The sequence below is a fragment of the Marmota flaviventris genome, chromosome 6 (assembly GCF_047511675.1).
Source record: "Marmota flaviventris isolate mMarFla1 chromosome 6, mMarFla1.hap1, whole genome shotgun sequence".
Taxonomy (NCBI): Eukaryota; Metazoa; Chordata; class Mammalia; order Rodentia; family Sciuridae; genus Marmota; species Marmota flaviventris.
This window is the reverse complement of record NC_092503.1, coordinates 119,598,176-119,620,685: the sequence shown is the minus strand read 5'-3', so window position 1 is coordinate 119,620,685 and position 22,510 is coordinate 119,598,176. Positions and strand designations below refer to the sequence as shown.

Genomic DNA, 22,510 nt, shown 5'->3' with positions numbered 1-22,510 from the left:
CTGTTTTTGGAAAAGGAATAGAATGCGACACCCGGTTGGAAGCACTGGAACACTACTTTATTCCCACACTAGACCCGTTCCCCATCCGTCTGGCCGACGACCGTCCAGCCCCTTGTGCTGCGGCTTCCTCGGTTCTAAGTTCAGCAGCTGTTTAATGAGCGCCCTCCAGTGGGAGCCAGTCATACAGCAGAGGACACACAGGCTTGTCACGCTGAGCCACAGGAGCCACAGTCCGGGAGGGTAGACGGGCGTTTAACCACGATTCTCACAATCACTTAACTACAGCTGTGGTGAACCGCACAAGACAGACACGCGACTGTCTGAGGGGAATCACGAGGCAGACCTAAGTCGGGGGCCCAGGGAAGGAGCCAGGCAGAGGGAATCAAGCTGCGGAACTCGAGGCTGGCGGGAGGCCTTTGGTTCATCGGAAGAAAGGAATAGCTGTCTGTTGATGAGCATTGAGAGGAGGGCTGGGGAGCACCTAGTAGGACTGGAGAGGTAGGCAGTGTTCGGGCAGGGTGGGGGGACTCACAGGACGGAGCAGGAAGAATGAATTTACCCCAGAGCACTGGTTCTCCAAGGTTGGTTTCTGTCCCAGAGGTCCCCAAGACAATTTCAGTGGGTATTTGAGGTTAAAACTTAACAACTCTATAAAGATGTTATTTGCATTTTTCATTATAATTTTCTAAGAGTGTACATGCGGGGTTTTCCAGAAGCTACATGATATGTATTGACACCATGGCTTTCAAAACTAATAGAATGTGTATTTATGTATTCTCGTGTTTAAAATCTTTCTATTTTAGGTTTTAGTACAATAAATATCAATAGTTATAGCACAGATAACAAAAGCTTTTGAGAGTCTTTGATTTTTGGCCCTGAGGATTGAGCCTAGGGCACTTTACCACTGAGATACATCCCCAGCCTTTTTTATTTTTTATTGAGACTGGGTTTCACTAAGTTGCTTAGGGCCTCACTAAATTGCTGAGGCTCACCTAATTACAGGCATGTGCCAACAGGCCTGACTGATAATTTTTAAGAAAGTCCTGATACCAAAAATTTTGAGAACCACTGCCCAAGAGCTTTAACAAGACAAATGCAATAAGATTTGTCTTTAAAAAAAAAAAAAAAAAAAATTCCAGCCATTCAGTGTAGGAAGTTTTGAGAGAGTAGGAGCAGGTGATGGGGTACTGTTTGGGGGAGCTGCTACAGTAGCTAAGGCCAGAGATGATGGTAGCTTCCACAGGGTAGTGCTGAGTGCCTTCACTGTGATTTCTGGAAGAAAATAAGAAGGAAGTGAGGAATTTGGGGGTTTCAGGAGGTGGGGTGAGGTACTTGCCCATGGTCAGTCCAGCAGGTGGGAGAGAGATGGGGCTCACATTTTCTGCCTGCCACTTACTGTACTGAGTGCTTTGTCTCCTGCACCTTCTAACAGATCCTAATCCCCCTAATAGTCATCCAGAGCTCCTCTGTGCAATGTGGTAGCCACCATTTTGTTAGTCAAGGTACCACCAATGTGGAAGCCACATATGGCTATTGAGCATTTGAAATGTGGCTAATGTGAATTGATGTGCTGATAGTTTAAAATCAACACCAGCTGTGAACACTTAGGTTAGAAAAAAGGCACTCTCTCCCTCCCTCTCTCTCTCTCTCTCTCTCTCTATATATATATATATATATACATATATATATATATATTTTTTTTTTTTTTTCTTTTTGACACTGGTGATTGAATCCAGAGCCACACCCCCAGCCCTATAATTTCTTATATTGTTTATATGTCTACATAACAGTATTTTGGATTTGATTAAATAAAGCATCAAATTAATTTTACTTTTTCTTTTTTTGCAATACTGGGAATTGAACCCAGAGCCTATAAACATGCTAGGCAAGCATTCTACCCTGAGCTACACACCCCCTCCCCTTTTTAAAAATTTTATTTCCAGTCAGGGACTTAAGTTGCCCAGGCTGGCCTGGAATTTGTGATCCTCATGCCTCAGCCTCCCTAGTAGCTAGGATTACAGATGTGCATCACCACAATCAACTTCTTTTCACTTTTTTAATGTGATTACTAGATTATTCAAATTTTCATATGTGGCTTACATTATATTTCTATTGGACAACACTGCCTAAGTAATTTTTTTAAATCAAGACATCCAAGGAAACAGATGCAGTTTAAGCATGTTCAAGGGGCCCTACAGTTAAAATGTAGGGCAGGTCTCTGTGAATTCCAAGTCTGATTCTACCCACCACAGCAGCAGCCTCCCTCCATGGGTGATGAGTTGGGAAGAGAGGGATTAAATAAGAAGGGGAAGAAGATAAGAGGAAATGGAGCACTGTTTACCTTCTCCTTGGAATCCTTATGAATGATCAGGTAGGCAGCTGTGGAGAAAGATTAAGAGGGGTTGGGATGTGGGAATATAGAGGGGGAGGGCAGAGGAATGGTGTCTAGCTCCTGTCCTTCCCATGGTGGGGATAGTGTCACACTCACCGACCCAGCCCAGCACCTTGAAGAGTCCCAGGAGGAGGAAGGCAGACAGGAAGAGCCCTACGCCATCCTCAAGGGAGGGCCCAGAGAAACCTGGCAAATGGAAGAGAAGAGAGTGAACTTCGTGTCTTCCGAGGCATCACCTGGGCTCCACAGTGCCCCTAGGTCTTACCTGCCACCTCCACAGTGACCTCAGCACTGCGCCCCGAGGCGGGCAGGCTGGAGTGGTGGACACGACAGATGTACCGAGCCCCATGCTGCTCAGCAGTGATTGGGGGCAGCTGCAGGTGTCCAGAGAGACTGACAGAGCCATCTGAATGGTGGCGCAGAGAGGAGAGCCACCTCTGCCCCTCGGCCTTCTGAGATCCACTCTCTGAGCTACCCCGGAGCTCCCACTCTACCTCCAGGCCCTCGGAAGGGTAGAAGTGGGACACAAGGCACAGCAACTCTGGAGGTGCCTCCCCTGGGGCAGCCCAAACAAGGGGTGCTGGTGACAGGGACACTTTGGGGGGCTCTGGGGAAAGAGAAGGAAATGAACATGAGAAGTCGGTCCACAATGTCTTCCCTCAGCTTACTCTCCAGCTTCCCCCAAAATGACAAGGGGTATTCTCCAAGAATGGGGAACACACTGTCCCCATGAGTGCTTCACAGGAATCTCCAAGCCAAAGTCCATCAGATCCCCAGGGACTCTCCACCCCACACTACTGCTTCTCTGATTCCCAGGGCCCCTCTTTTTCATCACCCCTCCCTCTGTCATAGTATCCTCCTAACCCCAGTGGCCACCCTCTACCCCCAGAGACATCTGGCCCCACTCACTGTGCATAGTAAGCTCCAGGGAGACCTGTCCTTGCAGGTATGGCAGGTGTACAGTGGCCAGATAGGTGCCCTCCTGAAAGGGTCGCACGGCAGGCAGCCAGAAGGTCCCATTCCCGGTCCATGGGCCCCATGGATCATCATCATCCCAAGCAGCAAACGCCACTGCTCCTTCTCGGGCTGCTGGCATCTGCCCACCCAGCCCAGGAGTTGCAGCCAGGAGCAGGTGCCCCTTACCCAGGTGCTGTCGTCGCCACTCCAGCCCAAAGGGAGGGGGACTTGGGGCCAGAGATGCAGTAGCCTCGAGGGTTGGGGGCATGTAGGCGAAGCTCAAGTCCAGTATAGCATCTTGTCCCAGTCGGATTCGGGGGGCAGGGGTGTGGGTGAGGACAGTCAGCACCACTGGGGAAGACAGCATGAGAGGGGAGGGGAGGAGATATGAGAGAAAAGCAAATTGCCAAAAATAATATGTTGTGCTATTCTCATCACGATCTCATACCTGTTTACAACTCAGGTACTTTTCAACATACATTTGGACAATTACAATAGCCTCTTCTCTGGTCTCTCAATTGTCATTCTCTCCTTCAACCCCTACTTTACCCTGTAATCAAACAGTGTGGCTACATGTCTGCTCAGGTCACTTGCCTGATTAAAAATTCCAACTGCCAACTGGTGCAGTGGTGCTCTCCTATAATCACAGCAACTTGGGAGGCTGAGGCAGGAGGATTGCAAGTTCCAGGCCAGCCTGGGCAACTTAGCAAGTCCTGTCTCAAAAAATAAAAAGGGCAGGGAAAGTAACTCAGTGTTGGAGTGCCTCTAGGTTCAATCCCCAGTACCACCACCTCCCCGCAAAAAAATCCCAACTGCCACCTGGACATGTTGACACATACCTATAGTCCCAGCTACTCAGGAGGCTAAGGCAGGAGGATCAACTGAACCCAGGAGTTCAAGGGCATCCTAGACAATCTATTAAGACACTGTCTCAAAAAAGAAACAAAAACCCCTCAAAATCCCAGTTATCAAGGAAGTCAGTAGCTAAAGGTATGCAGGCTAGAGCTACATAACCTGGGTTCAATTTTGAACCCTTCTTTTTATAAACTATATTCCTTGGTTAAGTTACCTAATTACTCTCAGATTTCTTCATTTGCAACATGGCAATAATACTAACACACCCAGGCTAGGGTTGTGGCTCAGCAGTAGAGTGCTCACCTAGCACGTGTGAGGCCCTGAGTTCCATCCTCAGCACCACATAAGAATAAATAAAGGGGCTGGGGATGTGGCTCAAGCGGTAGGGCGCTCGCCTGGCATGCGTGCGGCCCGGGTTCGATCCTCAGCACCACATACAAAGATGTTGTGTTCGCCGAAAACTAAGAAATAAGTATTTAAGAAAAAGAATAAATAAAATAAGGGTATTGTGTCCAACTACAACTAAAAAAGAAATTTTTTTAATATTTATTTATTAGTTTTCGGTGGACGCAACATCTTTATTTTTACGTGGTGCTGAGGATCGAACCCAGCGCCCTGCGCATGCCAGGTGAGCGCACTACAGCTTGAGCCACATCCCCAGCCCAAAAAAGAAATATTAAAAAAATACTAACACACCCATGTCCTATGACTTTTGAAGAAATAAATAAGATTATGCATATAAAGTACCTAGAACAGGGCCTAGCATATAGAAGATACTCCACAAATGTTAGCTGTTACTAATTTCACTACCTTCATCATCATCATGGACTTCCTAGATACATCACTTAACCTATATTTTCCTCACTAGTCCTATCAGCCAATTCTTAAATATATTTTGTGATAATCAAAGAAAATAACAGGCTTTGGGGATAAATGACTCCTCCTCAAAAACAAAAACAACTTCTTATAGTCCACTATCATCTACAGAATACAACTCAGCCTTCAGATATTTGAAAACTCAATCCCCAAACGACCTTTCCAGACTGCTTCACATCCTGAAAACTAGTCACATTAGAATCCCTTTGTTTGCTTATACTTCCAGCAGCTAAGGAGGCTGTGGCAGGAGGATCACAAGTTCAAAGTCAGTCTAAGCAATTTATTGAGGCCCTAGGCAACTTAGTGAGACCCTGTCTGAAAATAGAAAATAAAAAGGGCTGGGGATGTGACTCAGTGGTTAAATGTCCCTGGGTTCAATCCTTGGTACTAAAAAAAAAAAAAAAAAAAAAAGCCTTTCTTGTGACTAAATTTTAATTGTTGGCCATCTTTTTGCTTTGGTTATGAGGTTCTACGGTTTCTAATGTCTTTTGTTTTATTTTGTGCTGCTGGGGATCCAACTATCCAACTCAGGGACTCAAGCATGCTAGGCAAGTGTCCTATATCGAGCTACATCTCTAGTCAGTATTTCCTCTATTTCTTCAGACATCTAAATACCACTTCATGTCCTTCAAGGCTAGTTCCACTGCTACTTCTTCCCAGAAATGTCTAGGTCCTTGATGTAGAAGTAATTTTTCTTTTCTTATCATGTTTTGGGGTGCTGGGGGTTGAACCCATAAGCACTCTACCACTGAGCTATATCCCCAGCCCTTTCTATATTTGATTTTGAGACAGAGTCTCTGCTAAGTTGCCTAGGCTGGCCTCAAACTTGGGATCCTCCTGCCTCAATCTCCCAATGACACTGGGATTACAGGTATGTGCTATTGCTAAAAATTTTTGTTTCCTTGTTTACTATTATTTCCTATTTGCTATTATTTACTATTTATGTATATTATTATTATTATTACTACTACTATTTTGGTACTGGGGATGGAATCCAGGGAAATTTAACCACTGAGCCACATCCCCAGCCCTTTTTATTATTTATTTAGAGACAGGGTCTTACTAAGTTGCTTAGGGTCTCACCAAATCGCTGAGGTTAGCTTTGAACATACAATCCTCTTGCCTCAGCCTCCCCAGTCACTGGGATTATAGGTGAGGGCCACCACACTGGGCACTATTTATTTATTTTTGAGGCAAGGTCTTGCCTTGCGGACACAACATCTTTGTTTGTATGTGGTGCTGAGGATCGAACCCAGGCCGCACGCATGCCAGGCAAGCGCGCTACCACTTGAGCCACATCCCCAGCCCTGTTCAGGATGTCTTGAATTCCTAGGCTTAAGTCATCCTCCTGCTTCAGTCTCCCAAATAGCTGAAATTACAGGTTCAAGCACCACACCTTGGTTATTTATTTTTAATATTAGTTTCTGAGGCTTATGAAGTTAAACTTTTCTCAAAAGTTTAGTTAAAAAAAAAAAAGAGAGAGAGAGACTTGGAGCCAGAGATGCAGTGGCCTCAAGGGTGGGGGGCATGTAGGCAAAGTTCAAGTCCAACATAGCATCTTGTCTCAGTCAATTGTTTAGTTAAAAAAAAAAAAAGTGCAATTTTACTTAATCCTGATTTTTTAAAAAAAAGCAATTCAAAAGTATGTTTTTGGATTTTTCTTAATCCTGATTTTTAAAAAAAGCAATTCAAAAGTAAAAATCAGGATTAGCCAGGTGCAGTGTCTGCATGCCTATAATCCCTGTGGCTCAGGAGGCTGAGACAGGAGGATCATGAGTTCAAAGCCAGCCTCAGCAATTTAGCAAGGTCCTAAGCAACTCAGTGAGACCCTGTCTCTAAATAAAATACAAAAAAGGGCTGGGGGTGTGGCTCAATAGTTAAGCGCCTTTGTGTTCAATCCCTGGTACAAAAAAAAAAAAAAAATCAGGATTAATAAATATCTAAAGATTTTACAGTTTAACTCTCAATTTAACAGTGACTTTTTTTTTTAAACTGGGAATTGAACCCAGGGGTATTCTGCCATCCTCCTGCCTCAATCCTCCAGTATAGCTGGTTTTACAGGTATGCCCCACCATGCCCTGCAATAGTGATCTTTAATAAGGGCTATGGAAAGCAATTTTAGACCTGCATCCTTTAAATTGTACTCTGTAGGAATACAGAAGTAAACACAGCCAGGCTTGGTGGTCTGGTCCTGTATTCCCAGCTATACCAAAGACTGAGCCAGAAAGATCCAAAGTTCCAAACCAACCTGAACAAATTAGTGAGTTCCTAAAAAAGGACTGGGAATGTAACTCTGTAGATCGCCCCCTGGCTTCAATTCCCAGTACAGCAAAAAAAAAAAAAAAAAAAGTGAATAACAACTAATTATCAAATATTACTGAAAAAAAAAAATCACCAGCCAGAGGTGGTGGCATCTGCCTGTAATCCCAGCCACTCAGGAGGTGAGGCAGGAGGATCACAAGTTCAAAGCCAGCCTCAATAACTTAATGAGGCCCTAATCAGTGAGACCCTCTCTAAATAAAATACAAAAAACGGGTGGGGATGTGGCTCAGTGGTTAAGTGCCCCTGGGTTCAATCCCCAGTACCAATAAATAAATAAACAAACAAATCTAAATCTTTAGATCTACCAATTTATAGGAAATATAGAGGAAAGTGGAATATGGTAAATGACACAGGAGGAAAAAATTGGCCAACTTCAGGATGAAGAAAATTCTACAGAACAAGTGACCACGTTTCCCCCCAAAAATCAATAGGTATTTGTTTTACAGTTCTGAGGATCCAACCCAGAGCATGCTAGGCAAGTTCTCTACCACTAAACTACATCCCCAGATCAAGATGATACTAAGGAATTATTACTTGTTTTGTTAGGTATGATAAACATATTGTGATTAAGTTTTTTTAAAACCCTTATTTAATAGAGATGCATTCTGAAGTACTTATGAGTAAAATAATATGGTGCTTGGAATATACCTTCAAACACTTCAAAAAATAAAAAGAGGCTGGGGTTGTAGCTCAGCGGTTGAGTCTTGCCTAGCACATGTGAGGTACTAAGTTCGATCCTCAGTATCCGTAAAAATAAGTAAATAAAAAGAGGGAGGGTAAGTGAAACAATTTGATAAAATTTTATAACTCTCCAACTGCATAATGGGTAGAAATGGACATAGAGGAGTTCATTCACTATGTTCTCTAATTTTATGGGGAATTTTGTTTGTTTTGTTTTTGTGGTATTAGAGATCAAACCCAAGACCTTGACAAGCACTCTACCACTGAGCTACATCCCCAGCCCTTTTGTGTATCTTTAACATTTCCATAAAAATATTCTAAAAGAATGGTGAAAATTAGCCAGATTGTGCATGCCTGTAATCCCAGCGACTCCTGAGGCTGAGGCAGAAGGATTTTGAGTTCAAAGCCAGCCTCAGCAATGGTGAGGCACTAAGCAACTCAGTGAGACCCTGTCTCTAAATAAAATATGAGAAAGGTAAGGTCTAGGAGTGTGGCCCAGTGGTTGAGTGGGCTGAGTTCAATCCCTGGTACCAAAAAAAAAAAAAAAAAAAGGTGAGAATTAAATACTATATACCCAAAATATGCCAAAAAAATATATTTGAGGGGCTGGGGATGTGGCTCAAGTGGTAGCGCGCTCTCCTGGCATGCATGCGGCCTGGGTTCGATCCTCAGCACCACATACAAACAAAGATGTTGTGTCTGCCGAAAACTAAAAAATAAATATTAAAAAATATATATATATTTGAGGGCTGGAGTGATAGCTCAGTGGAAGCACTTGCCTAGCACACATGGTCCCTAGCACCACATGACACAAACAAACAAACAACAAAAAAAAAAAACCCAAAAAAGTGTATTTGTAATACATAATATAGTGGTCTACACCTGTAATCTCAGCTACTTAGGAGGCTGAGGCAGGAGGATTACAAGTTTGAGGCCAGCCTGGACAATTTGGTGAGAGTTTCAAAATAGAAAATAAAAAGGACTGGGGATATAAGTTAGTGGTAGAGCACTCCTGAGTTCAATCCTCAGTTTCACGTAATTTTTTTAAAAAAGTAAAAATTAATTATCAATGATATCTGACCCCAAAGAGATTCCATTTCTAATGTTACATCATAATAATAGCTTTTATAGTCCCTAATCAATTAGAAATGTTTTTTAGAAGGCCATTAGAAATGGGCCTTCAGTGCATTCTAAGCACTGGCACTAAGTACCACAAAGCTACACCCTCAGCCATACACAAGTCACTTTCTTTCTTTCTTTCTTTCTTTTTTTTTTTTTTTGTGGTGCTGGGGATAGAACCCAAGACCTTATACATGTGAGGCAAGCACTCTACCAACTGAGCCCCACAAGTCACTTTCTACTTTATGTTAGGATTATCTATGACAAATCTGAGAACCTCTTTGAGGGCACAATCTACACCTGATAACATTTGTGACCTTAACAGTATTCAGGACCACCCCACATATTGGTTTTGTTGTTTTTTTGTTTTTTTCGATGCTGGATTTGGAACCCAGGACCTTAAGCATAACAGGCAAGTGTTCTACCACTGAGCTACACACACAGCTCCCATATATTGATTTAATTTTCCTATAGAGGGACCCAGGTTTTGTTGTATATATATAAACACACACACACACACTTTGGTACTGAAGATTGAACCCAGGGATGCTCAACCATTGAAACACATCCCCAGCCCTTTTTATTTTTGAGAGGGCCTCACTAAGTTGCTGAGACTGGCCTTGAACTTGTGATCCTCCTGCCTCAGTATCCCAAGCTGCTGTGATTACAGCAGTGTGCCTCAATGCCCCGTGGTTTGGGGATATTTTAGAAGGTTCCAACATAAGTGTTATTTGCAACCTTATCAAAGAACTCCTGAGCCCTTTTTCTTAGTGCTAACAAATATTTATTCAATCAGTGAATAAATTAACACAATGCCTCCCTTGATAGTCACAACTAAAAGGCAGGTGGGAAATGGTATGCACCTTTTACAGGTGGAAGAACAAACTCAGAGAGAAACATTCTCATCACCACCTCATAGTGAAGCCAGCAGCCCTAGGAAATATTCCTCTGTTGAGCACTACTGTCCCCACAAAGAGCAGTTTTCTTCTGCCTCTGCCCAGTGTGGGAGCTGCTGACACAGTTGAGGTTTTTGGAGTCTCAGACAGTAGTGGGGACAGTAGTGCTCAACAGAGGAATATTTGTGATATTCCTATGTGTGATTCTCTACCAGTGATTAAGGGAAAAGGAACCGGGGAAGGGAAGCAGGAGCTCCATTGCGGCTGACCTGTCTATCAGGTTGGGACAAGATTGAGAAGCCAAGGATTCTACCTTTTAACTACCTGGCCTCACAGGGAGAAGAAGCAAGAGCTCATAGACATCCAGGTCAGATCTGCTCCAATCCAGACTTAGAAACCCACTGCCCAGCAAGGTGTCAGACGTCTGGACACTAGGACCGCATTGTACCACGCCATAGGTGGTCTCCCGCCACGTCCCTTTAGCCCACTAGAGCCCACTGTTTGGGGAATCATAGCGCATACCAACGTGCCTAAGGGAAGGAAAATGCACTTTAGAGCAACAGCCATTGCTTTGCTGATTGCCTCATCGGGCTTGTGGGAGCGGGTGAGGGTCGAAGATTGGTATTTGGAACAGGGTGTACTGCAAAGCTAGGGGGTTGCCTAACAAGATACAGACCTGAGAGGAGCGGAGAAAAAAAGTTCCAGCTTCTAAACACCTCCCTACTCCATAACCTTACAAATATCCCAAAATTTGATGCCCAGAAACCTCGCCTCTCCAAAGCCCCGCCCTTCAAAGCACCACGAAGTCCCGCCCCCAAACCGCGGTTGGTTTTTATCTTACTGGTTCAGGGCTAGGAGGAACACTAGAGGCCGATTAATTCTAGCTAAACGATCTCGCTTTACAAAACGGAAACTGAACCCTGAGTGCAGAAATGATTAGCTTAAGACCATACTGCGAGTCCAGGTAATCAGAATGGTTAGAATTTCCCCCTCCATCTCTTATCTCCCCTCCCCAGCTACCTGTTGCCACGGTGATAAGAACAGGCTCCTGCTGAGGCTCTGGCTGGAGTCGCAAGAGGCTGGAGAGGCTAAGAACCGAGCTGGACATGCTGACGGTCAGCCAAGCCCCGTCCAGGGCCCGCGGGCAGCTCCGCTCCGGGGTCAGGCCGCTGGCCCAATTTGCAGAGGCAGGGAGCGGGATGTATCGGCTTATCTCGCAGTGTGGTGCGGGGACGCCCCGGGGGTACCTCCTGAAGGCAGCCTGCAGGGTGCCCGTGGGGTCTGTGAGATCGGGGAAGAAATGCAGCTGTAGAGTCACTGCCCGGGACTGGAAGGGTACGGTTCAGTAAACTTCAGTTGAACAGTGTACCTCGTAGCGAGAAGCTTAGAGGTAATCCAGACTCATTTAGATAGAGGGAGAAACTCAGGCCCGAGGTCAATGCGCGTTCTAAAGAGGAGGGATTTTCGGTAGAGTACACAGAGATGGGGGCGAGTCCCGGAAGACTCACCGTCCACTTTGAGGTAGAGCTTAGGGTCGAGGTCTGGCCGGGGTGGCGGTCCCTCGGGTCCCTGGCGCAGAAGCAGTGCGGCGGGTCTCTTGGCCAGGCCGCCCCCGCCCACATCCTCCACGAACCAACACTCGATCGCAGATGGTCCTGCTGAGACGGTGGTCGCCAGGCCTGGGGGAGCGGGCCGCGGGTGACTGGGCGGCCGATGTCATATGACCCAACCCCCGCCCCCCACACACACACGGTGCCGACGCTCGGTGGGGCTTCCTTTTCCGCTTCCCCACCCCTGTTCCTGGGCGAGAAGTCGCGGGGTTAGCTCACCCAAAGTCACAGCAAGGAGCAGGGACAGGGGCTTCATGGCGCTGCGATCTCCTCAGCCCCGAGAAGCCTTCTCTTCCTCCTTTCACTTTCGCTTTCCTTTCCTCCAAAGGACAGCAGGAGGAGCCGAGGCAATCCCCGCTCAGGTTAGGTGAGGACCGTGGAGGTGGATGTATCCCCCACTGGTCAAGCACGGATATTCTGGTTACTTCCTCTCCAGGTTTCAGTGGACGCCTCAGCCCCGCCACCACCTCCTGGACTACCCAGCATCGCCGGATTTGAGCCCTCCCCAAACCTAAACTCCCCTCTAGGATCTTCCCCGCACTATGCACTTCCCTGAGAACTATTACTCCCGCTTCGCACACCGGTGTCAGGTCCCCAATAAGCACGTAGGGGTTATAGGGAAGCCAAGTGAAATGACCAATAAATATTTTAATCACTGTTTAAAAAATTAAAAGCTTGTACTACGACTTACTCCCTCCTATTTCCACCCACTCCCTATTGAGAACCAAGTTGAGTGAGGATCCCCAGGGGAGGTGTGTGTGTGAGAGAGCATAGAAATAGGGTCGCATCCTGCAGGAAGGGGTAGATTCTAGGACAACAGTGGGGCTCAAAGGCCTTGTCCCCACAACACAAACACAGACTTCAGGCACAGACTACAACAACCTGACCCTTGACCCTGTGAATTCAAGATGCTCTACACGCCCCTTTCCCTCCCCCACCATGTTCGCCCTCCTATGTGGAACTGGGGCTTCGGAATACCCACCAGAGGGGAAAGAAAGGTGACTTAATTCCGGATACCTTGAAAGGAAGGGGCTAAAGAGTGGAATGGGCTGGCGGTGGTGCAATGTGGTTCCCCCTCCACAATATATACAAGTCCAAAGAGATAAAGGAAGACAGTGAGTGTGATGGGAGATCACCAGGGGGCCATGGTGCCCCTGGATCGCGCTCCCTATTCCCTCTTCCCCCGAAGTAACCCCACTTGCTTGCCCCTTCAGTTTGCTCCGCCGCCCCCATTGAAGCCCATCTCCACCTTGTGGACAGTGGGTGGGGACCAGACTCGTCTGCTGGATGGGGGCGTGCCACTCGCCTCGTCACCACTGCCCCCGCCCGCACCGGCAGACTCTCTCTTGGGAAGCAAGGCTGGCCCAGTGGGCGCTGCAGGTCCAAGTCCCGCCCCGCCCCCACCCATGCGGTGCCGGCGCTCACAGTGTCCCCGGTGACGCATGAAACTGTCTCGCCACATGAACTTCTTGGCACAGACACCGCACTCGTAGGGCTTGAGACCTGTATGTGTCTTCATGTGTTCCGTCAGGTGGTGTTTCATCTTGAACTTTTTGTTGCACACGGGGCAGTCAAAGGGCCGCAGGTTGAGGTGCATGTTCACGTGCCGATCCCTCATACTCTTGTGGGAGAAGGCCTTCCCGCAGTGACACAGAAAGATCTTATTACCGTCCCCGCTGCTGGTCCCTCCAGGGGCTCCACCAGTGCCACCTGGCACACCCAGACCTCCCCCTGATGTGCCCCCCAGGGTGACAGCCCCGTGTTCTGCCTGGTTCCCTGGTGGCTGGCCCGGAGCCTGTGAGGAGGAGGAAGAGGAAGATGATGGGAAGACCAAAATCTGGTTGCCCTGCATGTCTAAGGGAAGGAGGGGTCTTGGGGGATGGGTGGGGGCATAGGAGGAGGGGGTGGGTCCCCCTGAGTCATCAAGCCCTGCCCCAGAACCCCCACTCTCATAAGGGCCAAAGTCATTAGAGGACTCACAGAAGTTGACCTGCTCCTCACCCTTGTCTGGGGGCTCAGTCAGGGTCCGGACATCACTGATACTGAGAGTAGCCTCAGGCCCTCCCCCAGCTGGAACCCCAGAGCCACCCCCCAGCTCTTCATCTTCATCATCCTCACAGGTCAACACCAGGTCTTCCTCTTCCTCCTCTTCCTCTAGATCTGGGTCCTGGGAAACCAGGGGTGCTGGTGCAGGGCAATTTCCACCCCGTTTCACATATACCCAATGTTTCTGTGGCATGACACTGGCAGGTGTATAGGTGGGTCGCCGAAGCCCAGCCCCAGGGACCACCGCCCCCCTCCCATCCCCACCATCATCGCATAGCTCATCTGCCTCCAGCAGCAACTTCCCAGAGGTGGCACCCCCACTGCCAACTACAGGGGCTGGGAATACAGGGCCACCTCCTCGTCGCTCCCCACTGCCCACTGCAGAAGCTGCAAATGCCTCTTGGGTGGAAGATGAGAAATCAGTGGACTCCCGGGGACTGAAGTAGTTGCTGCTGCTGGGAGACTGATTCTCACTGGCCCGGCTGGAGGTATGGGAGCGCACAGAGCCTGTGGTGGTAGGGGCCACAGTACTCCCACTCCCTGATGGGGCCCCAGCACCAGGGACAGTGACAGAAGTGGCTGCGGCAGTACTGATGGTTGTGGTGGCTGACGCTCGGCCCTCTCGGAGGAGTTCAGTGCACTTGTCCACAATGTGCCACATCTGGAGCACAGACCCCACAGTGAGGAAGTTGACAATGTCAGCAGCAGCCATGCTCAGGCGGCCAGTGTAAGCAGAGGCCAGGACAGTCTCAAAGGCACCTGGGTCCATGACGCTGGGCAGTGAGATGGAGGTCATGCCCTTGAGTAGGACCTGGTCATGGAAGTAAGGAGAAGAGGCAGCCAAGACAGCCCGATGAGCCCGAAACTCCCGGCCTTGCACTCGGATGGATACATCACAGAGCTGGCCCTGAAGCCGCTGCTGATTGAGGGATTCCAGAAGGGCACTGGTCACTTCAGGGAAGGACACATGTACCACTGCAGCGGCTGGCAGGGGCAGTGGGGGTGGAGCCAGCGATAGAGGCAAGGGGAGTGCTGCCCCACTGGGTGATAGACCAGATGGCTCCATGTTGTGGAGGGAGGGGACACCCCCCCAGCCACTGGAACAAAGGAAGGAGGAGGGCGGCCGGGGGGGTCTCTGGGGAAAAAAAAAAAGAATAACATTTTATAAAGACATAGACTATTGCAGTTTAAAAACATGTTCATGCTGGTCTCTAAGCAACACTTTACAATACTGGGTAAGGTATACCTCTCAACCCCATTTGACAGATGAGTAAACTAAGACTCAGGAAGATTAAGAGATTATCCAAGGTCACACAACCAGTAAATGGCAGCACCAGAAAACGCAGGTGTCCAGACCCCAAATTTAGTACCCTTTCCTTGAAGGTTAGAGAAATAAGGCACTCTTAGGGAGTAAGGGTAACTTCACCTTGGAATTACATCCTATTTCCCTGAGAGCCTGACTTTTCAAAAATCCACCTTTTTGGTGTTTTGCACCCATTGCTTGAGGCGGGGCAGGACTGCTCCTCTACTGAAAACCACCCTTGGCTCCATCTCTTGGGGCTCTGACCCCCTCTCACAGACCACGCCCCTTTCGCCCCGGCGCACCACTAACCCCGCCCCCTTCGAGACCCTCCCCGTGCTCCGCCCCCACAGGATCTTTCGACCCCGCCCCTTGGCTGCCCCCGCCCACATCGGACCCCGCCCCCCCTGCTCCGCCCCAAGCACTACCTCGGCCTCTTCTCCCACCCGGAAGGCGCCCCCAGCCCCGCGCGCCCCCGCTTACCGGGCCGCGCGCCCCCGGGCCCCCCCCGCCCCTCACTCGGCGGCCAGAGCTGCAGCCTGGGCCCCTCCCGCCGCCATCTTGCGCCGACTCCCTCCGCCCTCCGCCTCCGCTCCGCCTCCTGCCCCTCCGACTTTAAAGGCACAGGCGGGCACCCGCCCGTGCCGCTGGGCAATACTCCGCCGACTCAGCCACTTCTCCTTTAAAGAACCGTCGTCGCATTACACCTTAAAGGTACCTGGTTCCCTCTTCTGTTGAAGACCCGGGACTTGGTTTAGCCAAATCCTTCATTCCCCTTTAATTCCATAAGCCACTGGTGACGGGTCCTGGTCTTCGCTCCTGGCTCCGCCCCCAAGCTGTGGCCATTAGCGGCTTTGGGGGATCTAATAACCTTCTTCCCTGCTTCTGACAGTCTCGTTGAAGCCCCGCCCCCTTCCTCCGGGCCTGGATTGGCCATGTAACCTTGAGTCGGCCTCCGATTGGCCTTTTCCTTCTTAGAGCTTGAAGTGAGAAAGTACAGCGCGTTAAGGAGGCTGAAGCACTTTTTGTTTTTTTAAGTGCCTAGAGGAGTGCACCAGGAAGGCCTGAGCGCTAGGAAGCCTCGAGAGAGGTGTGCGGGCCAGGGTATAAAGGGCAAATCTTGCACTACTTGGGGTCCTGGGCTAACCTGAGCCAAGGGGCAGCTGATACCAAGCTGTGACAACAGAAGGACAAGAAAAAGACAGGAATACAATAAGAAAAGAACTTTATTAATGTTTCTGTGTAAAACTTAAGCTTTGTTTAAAAGAATCACCACCAAAAAGAGATTAGCTCAGTCCATCCCTTCCTCGGTCATCTGCTTCCCACCATCCTCCAAATGCTATCCCAAAACATTTTAGAGGCAGGGAGAGGAGGAGGCAGCTAATCAGAGTCTGAGAGTACGATGATCTCCTCTGGATCACACTGTGTGGCCACACTCATCTGCAGGGAAGTGAGAGAAAAGTCTGGAGTACTGGGGGAGAAGTATGAGGGAATGACTTAGGAGATTAAAAAAACAGAATGGGAAAAAGGGAAGAGATGTGGCAGGTGTCATATTTACAGAACTGAAGCAATGAAAGAGAATGAACTGTAAGGGGAAAAACAGCCTCCCCTCTTACCTTGTAAGTGCCAGGCCGGGGAGGTTGTAATTGGGGAATTTGGGACAACCGGGCTGGAGAAGGGCTACAGAGGGAGCTGGTCACCAGGCCATGACTGGGAGAGTCCACCCTCGTGGAGGAATCGGCAACTGGGACTGTGGAAGCCAAGGGGGAAGGTGGGCTGGACAGGGTATATATTTTCTTCCCATTCTTCTCATGCACTGTCTTTTGATCTTCTACAAAGCTGAGGACAAAACAAATGCATGAAGAGTATGAGGACCTAAGGCTGGAGGGAGAGTGCACAGGCTCTCCCAGCAGACTCAGTTCTCCAGTATTTCTCTGAAGAAAGAACCCGGCAATCCCTCCTCAACTTCTCTTCTTCCTCCTGTTGTTTTTACCTGTTTTCTAATGGTCCAGATCCTTTTTGCTTCCTCTCCTTCCGAAATTTCTTGCAGGGGGGACTGGAACCTCCCCAAATATGGGGAGAGACACCTCCATTGAAGGACGTGGAGGTGACCATGGCTGCCCCATTCTCCAAGACAGTGGTGAGGGGATCCTCTGTCTGCTTCCTGGATGAGGAAATATCGCTGCCTTCAGGGGAAGGGGTAGTATCCACCGGCAATGCTTCAATCTCTAGCTCAAAGATCTGAGACATAGGGCTCTCTTCCTCCAGGGGCAACTCTTCAAGATGTTCTCCACTGCTTTCTGCATGAATGCTGGAGGGAGCCAGAGGTTCTTCCAACAGTGAAGCTGGTGACAGTGTGAGTTCTTTGTTTTGCTGCTCCCCTGAAGACCCGCTGATCTCTTTGCCAGATTCTAGCTTCTTTTCATTGGAAATATGTAGTGGGGACATGGAGCTCTTGTCTCCATCCTTACCTGAGAAAGAAAAAAAGAAGGGAGGAGTAGTATGAGGACTAAGGGGGAAATACTACTGAGAATAAACTAGGAATAAGAGGAAAGAAAAGAGTCTCAACAGGTGGCTGATGCCCAAAAGAGTAGAACTTACAAGAAGGAGGTTTCTCTTACATACCTGCTCTCTCCTCCTCCTCTTCTTCTTCCTCTTCATCATCCCCCTGACCTTCCGGTATCTGTTCTAGATCCTCCTCTTCTTCAGAATCTGTGACCTCCTCTTCCTCTTCCTCTTCCTCCTCATCATCAGTTTCCTCATCTTCTTCATCATCTGTCTCGGCCTTGGAGGTAGCAGGGCACTTTGGAGATGCCATTCCACTAGGGCCCTGAGGGAAAAAGCAGTTTTTCTAAGAAATTCCTTGCCCCAGAGGGTTCAGTTCTTGCATTCCTTCTGCACACCCCCTCTTGGTCACCCTGGAATCCCTGGTGGTTACTGTGGGGGAGAGGATAAGGTCTCTCTTAAGGGTGTATCCCTTCCACACCTCACCAGAATCCAAGGCTTTGCGGGGTTCTGCAGAGGGGGAAGAGGTGCCGGGAAGCCGGGCTCTTCTCCTCTGTCTCTCGCCCTCCTCACTTTTGTCTTGCATCATTGCATATTTGGTAATGACCTCATCCAGCCGGCTCAAAGCCAAGCTTCGGTTTTCCCGAAGGCGCCGGGCCAATGCAGGATCCGATAGTGCAGGATCAATGCCTATGTGGGAAGATATAGTGACAGCACTCAGCCCAAACCCTGGAAGGAATTGGGGACATGCCCCCTCTGCTACTAAAGAATCACTGATGAGCATCCCTCTAACCCCCTACCTGGCCTATAGTCATCTGTGAGGTGACAGCCAAAGTTGTAAATGAGATCAAGGTGGCGTCGCTCCTGTAACCTGACGCCCACATCTCGGAAGGCATCTTGAGCCAGGACCTGGAGCTGCTGTCGGGGAAGGCCAAGACTGTGACGAGTAGCTGCCTTCTCTATAGCCCTCAACACATCTCCATAGTCAGGGAAAGTATCAGGCCCTGGCTTGTTGATGAGCCGCTCAATGCGCCTATTAACCTCTGGGTAGCGAGTACCACGGTAGGGGATGCGCTGCTCTATGACACGGCCTGTCAACGAAGAGCAGTCCTTCAGCTCACACAGACGCCCAAAGAGGCGAATCAGTTTACGCTTCAACCGGGCCTCCTGCAGATATGTAGAGTCTGGGTCATCCAACTCTGAAAGATCCAGCTCTTTCTCCTGCAGTCGACGAATCTCTGCAACGTAGAGTGCCAGCAGCTGCTCTAAGCGCTGGATCTGCCTCCGAGAACCACGCGTCCTTGGGGTCTCAGAAGCAGTAGTTTCAGCATTTGCAGGGTCTGAAGCAGAATCTGTGGGAGGGTTATTCCCAGATGGCTCACTAGAAGTGGTGGCAGCAGGGGTAAGGTTCAGCTTCTTCTTGGCTGAGTGGGCCTTGAGAACAGTGCAGAGCTCATTGATATATACATAGAGCTTAGATGGCCGGTTCCGGGCCCGAGATAAGACCCGAGAAAGGATGTTGCAGAACTCCGCAGAAGCCAAAAACAGAGAGTGGGCACGCTGCTGCCGGTTATAGAGGAATGGGACTACCTCAGGGTGGTCCGATGTCTGTGTCTTACACAGTTCAAGGAACTAGACGATTCAAGGAAAAAAGGGAAGGGGAAAGAAACAAGGGAGAGGGTTGAGAGAAAGAAGGCAATTTGGGGTTAGTGGGGAAGACAAGACAGGAGAGCCAGTCAGCCATCCCCCTCCCTAGGGCACAAGAATCTTCTCCCCTAAAGCTCACCTCTTCAAACAGCTTCTCATTCTCCAACTTGTAGCATTTCTTGCCGCCAGAACTACTGCTTCCTCCGGCCCCATGGGGCTCAGAGGAGCCAGGGGCTTCTGGCCGGGGTGAGGCCGGATTGGGGAGTGGGTGGGAGGGCCCTGGCTGAGCAGCTGCTTCATCTTCATCATCATCATCCAGCACAATGATGCTATTAGCGGTGGCCATGGGGGATCAAATCCCCAGGAGGGAGGAAGTGTTGGGGATTTCGGAATTCCTGCTGGAAGGGGATGGGGCCTCAGAAAGAGCCCCTCCAGCATAGACAGCCCCATCCCTTCAGCTCACACATATTCCAATCACCTTACATTTCAGTACCTCCTAGCTCTGCCAAAAGTGTCCTCACTGACTATCTTCAGCAACTTTACATGTGAGAGGGCAAACCTCCTCGAAACCTTAAGGCCCCACCCCCAGCTCCACCCCTCATGTCAATTTCCGGTCTTTCAGTTCCATTTCCCCACTTTTTCATAGTTGGCAATTCTTACTCTAAATTCTAGTACCACCTCCTACACTGCATCCCAAGTTTCCCTGAAACCCGCTTCCACAGGGAACACACCCCTCCTGTCAATGCCATCTCACGTGTTTACCCCTCACCCTCAAACACGCCAAACCCACACCCCATCCCGAATGATCACCCCAACTTCTAGACTGAGTGAAAGAGGTCCCTCCCAACAACCCATTCTCCTTTCCCCTCCATTAATTATCTTCATATTTCACCTTCTAATAGGTTCCTCTCAGGTTCTAAAGAACCTTTAGGTTGGAGATTTTTCAACAAGTACCCTCCCTCCCACCCCACCCTAATTTTCCCCATTCTCTCAGTGACTAGTAACCGACTGTGAGCACCCCGCCTCCAGGCTCTCCTGATTCCTCTCGGACTCCAACCCTGAGTCAGGCCGGGTCGGTGTATGAGCTTCCCGCCAAGTACCCCCTCCCCCAGTTCGGGCCCCGGCCGCCCCACTCCCCTTCAGGGACGGGAAGGTACTATAGCTTGCCCCTCAGACTCAGTACCCAGGTTTCCCCAATACCTCTTCCTCTATATCCCCGCCCCCGCCTTAACTCCCCGCATGGTCAGGCCCCCACCTCAAAAACGGTCTCTCCAGGCGACCCTCGCCGCTGATCTCAGAACCTCGCATGGTTCCCTGCGCCTTTCTTCCCCCTCCCACCGCAGGCCCCACTCCGGACCGGAAGTCGCAGAGTTTCCGCCTACATGCAACCAAGCGCGGCCATATTGTACGGAACTCAGGCTTCCAGTGGCCGGAAGTGGCTGTAGGCCCGCCCACATACTCTAAGATTCTCTTCCCTTTAACCTGTAAGGGGCGGGGCTTGTCCCGGCAAGGCGTCCCAAAGTACCTGGGAACCACCATTTTGCCGTACGGCACTGGCTTCTAGGGGACTCGGGCCTGCAGCCTTGGAGCTCTTTTCATCCGGTGCTTCTACGACTTGACCAATCAGAAACTTCCTGGTCTCGGGCCCAATCGCCCGCGAGTCGCGTGCAGGGAGGATTAAACCACCTTTCCACGGAGGGGAAGAGGGCGGTGCAGGGTGGATAAAGCATTGGGCTCTCTAAGGCTGTGCAGCGTTTCCTGAAAAGGCTGGAGTGTCTGAAGTGGGAAATAAAATCTTTTCCTTTCGCTGGGCTGTTGGCACGCCTTCCGGCCCCGCTTTCCCATCTCGGAGGTACCCGTTTCCACGGCTTAATCGACTGCGCTCGCCCCTTCACTGCAAAGGCAGCGCGCTCCTTGCCGCTGTCCAGCAGCTACCTCCACTGCCGGAGGCTGGGTCTCTGATCGAGAAATCATAACACATACATACAAATGAGCACAACGCGCTACACAGATGGGTTGTGCTTATTATTGCTATTGCCGATTTGTTGTTCATGCTCCACTAGAGAACTACAGACCAACCAAGCTGATGGGGCCCGAGTGGCTCTTCTCTGAAGGACAAGAAGGGCCGGCGGTGAAGACCAAGACCCTGCTTTGTAGTGGAGGTCCAGAGCCCGGAGGGCGGGTGATGAAGGCGCTGGGACTTTGAGAAGAACTCAGATTGCCGCCAGGAGAGCTGGGAGACGGAATGAGGCTCATAAAATACCGCAGGTCTCGTCTCCTCTTCTTGAGAGTCGAGTAAAGAACGAAGAGGGAAGAAATCGGGTGTGATGCCCGCCTCGCCCAATTTAGGGAGGTTGAAGGTTCCTGGAGGCAAGGCTGGGTCGAGAGGTGAGAGATGAAGAAACCAGAAAGGTTAATATGGTCCCAGTTACTGAGAGCCCCACTTGTTCATTCTTCCGCATTCCACAAGTGGTGGGCACCTTGCCAAAATCCAGGACCGCAGACCTTACTCTCAAGACTCCCAGAACCTCAAAGTCACCCTTCAATTGAAGAATCCCACATCGCTTCTCTACATTGTCTAAACCTACAGCCTTCAAATTGGGGAACAGGAAAACCTTCCAAAAAGTTGAGACTTGAGATATAAAGAATTTAATTTCCAGATCCTCGATTTTCCTGAAACTGGTCTTCCTAAATAGACGCGGACTTTAGATTCCCCCTTTCCCCTTCCTTTTCCTGATGGACCTTCTTCCTCTTAAAAAGAAAAAAAAAAAAAGAGGTAGTTCTCAACTATGAAATCCCCTGGGGCAATCTTACCTCTTAAATATAGAAGCATGTAGCCCATTTCTTTCATCAAAGCTCTGTGAACACCACCTCTTCTAATTTATTAAAATTTCGCTTTAATTTAAAAATTTGCATATTTTTATGCGATTTAATAGATTTTTTTTTTTTAATCCGGGATTGAACCCAGGGTCGTTTAATCAAGGAGCCACATCTCCGGCCCTTTTATATATTTAGAGACAAGGTCTCATTGAGTTGTTTAAGGCCTCACTAAATTGCTGAGGCTGACCTTGAACTCAGGATCCTCCTGCCTCAGCCTCAAGAGCCTCTAGGATTACAGGGGTAGACCACTGAGCCCTGCGGATTATTTTTTTATAAGTGTAATGATAACCCAAAATTTTTTAACTGGAGTCCTACAATCATAACAAAGAGTTTTCTTCTCAATTAATATATATGTATATACAGGGAGATATGATTGGTCAGTATAAAAACTACAGGGCTAGGGGCTAGGATATGGCTTAGAGTC

General features: G+C 49.1%; 3 protein-coding genes and 1 long non-coding RNA gene across 7 annotated transcripts; 1 reads left to right on the top strand and 3 right to left on the bottom strand.

The window, feature by feature from the left end:
• Positions 1–35: 35 nt before the first annotated feature.
• Tapbp (TAP binding protein) lies at positions 36–12,146 on the bottom strand. 2 transcript variants are annotated; one of them, XM_027943689.3, is made up of 8 exons: positions 11,928–12,146; positions 11,607–11,777; positions 11,119–11,379; positions 3,302–3,700; positions 2,658–2,999; positions 2,489–2,578; positions 2,342–2,379; positions 1,114–1,272 (listed from the first exon to the last, which is right to left on the bottom strand). In XM_027943689.3, the coding sequence occupies exons 1-8, from the start codon at positions 11,962–11,964 to the stop codon at positions 1,261–1,263; spliced, it is 1,350 nt and encodes a 449-aa protein (XP_027799490.2). In that variant the 5' UTR covers positions 11,965–12,146; the 3' UTR covers positions 1,114–1,260. The 2 variants fall into 2 exon arrangements, with proteins under 2 accessions (XP_071469592.1, XP_027799490.2); XM_071613491.1 differs by lacking the exon at positions 2,342–2,379 and having other exon boundaries at positions 36–1,272.
• LOC114099379 (uncharacterized) lies at positions 10,955–12,381 on the top strand. The gene is made up of 2 exons (XR_003583881.3): positions 10,955–11,062; positions 12,145–12,381. It is a non-coding gene; the product is annotated as an uncharacterized lncRNA (long non-coding RNA).
• Zbtb22 (zinc finger and BTB domain containing 22) lies at positions 12,337–15,916 on the bottom strand. 2 transcript variants are annotated; one of them, XM_027943687.2, is made up of 2 exons: positions 15,773–15,916; positions 12,337–14,889 (listed from the first exon to the last, which is right to left on the bottom strand). In XM_027943687.2, the coding sequence occupies exon 2, from the start codon at positions 14,818–14,820 to the stop codon at positions 12,919–12,921; it is 1,902 nt and encodes a 633-aa protein (XP_027799488.2). In that variant the 5' UTR covers positions 14,821–14,889; positions 15,773–15,916; the 3' UTR covers positions 12,337–12,918. The 2 variants fall into 2 exon arrangements, with proteins under 2 accessions (XP_027799488.2, XP_027799489.2); XM_027943688.3 differs by lacking the exon at positions 15,773–15,916 and adding an exon at positions 15,538–15,683.
• Positions 15,917–16,262: 346 nt separating this feature from the next.
• Positions 16,263–20,553, bottom strand: Daxx (death domain associated protein). Of its 2 annotated transcripts, none has more exons than XM_027943686.3 (8): positions 20,462–20,553; positions 19,346–19,601; positions 18,360–19,191; positions 18,041–18,249; positions 17,680–17,884; positions 17,048–17,525; positions 16,671–16,893; positions 16,263–16,494 (listed from the first exon to the last, which is right to left on the bottom strand). In XM_027943686.3, exons 2-8 carry the CDS (start codon positions 19,550–19,552, stop codon positions 16,435–16,437), a joined length of 2,214 nt encoding a protein of 737 aa, XP_027799487.2. In that variant the 5' UTR covers positions 19,553–19,601; positions 20,462–20,553; the 3' UTR covers positions 16,263–16,434. The 2 variants fall into 2 exon arrangements, with proteins under 2 accessions (XP_027799487.2, XP_027799486.2); XM_027943685.2 differs by having other exon boundaries at positions 19,346–19,604; positions 20,462–20,552.
• Between the last annotated feature and the right edge of the window lie 1,957 nt (positions 20,554–22,510).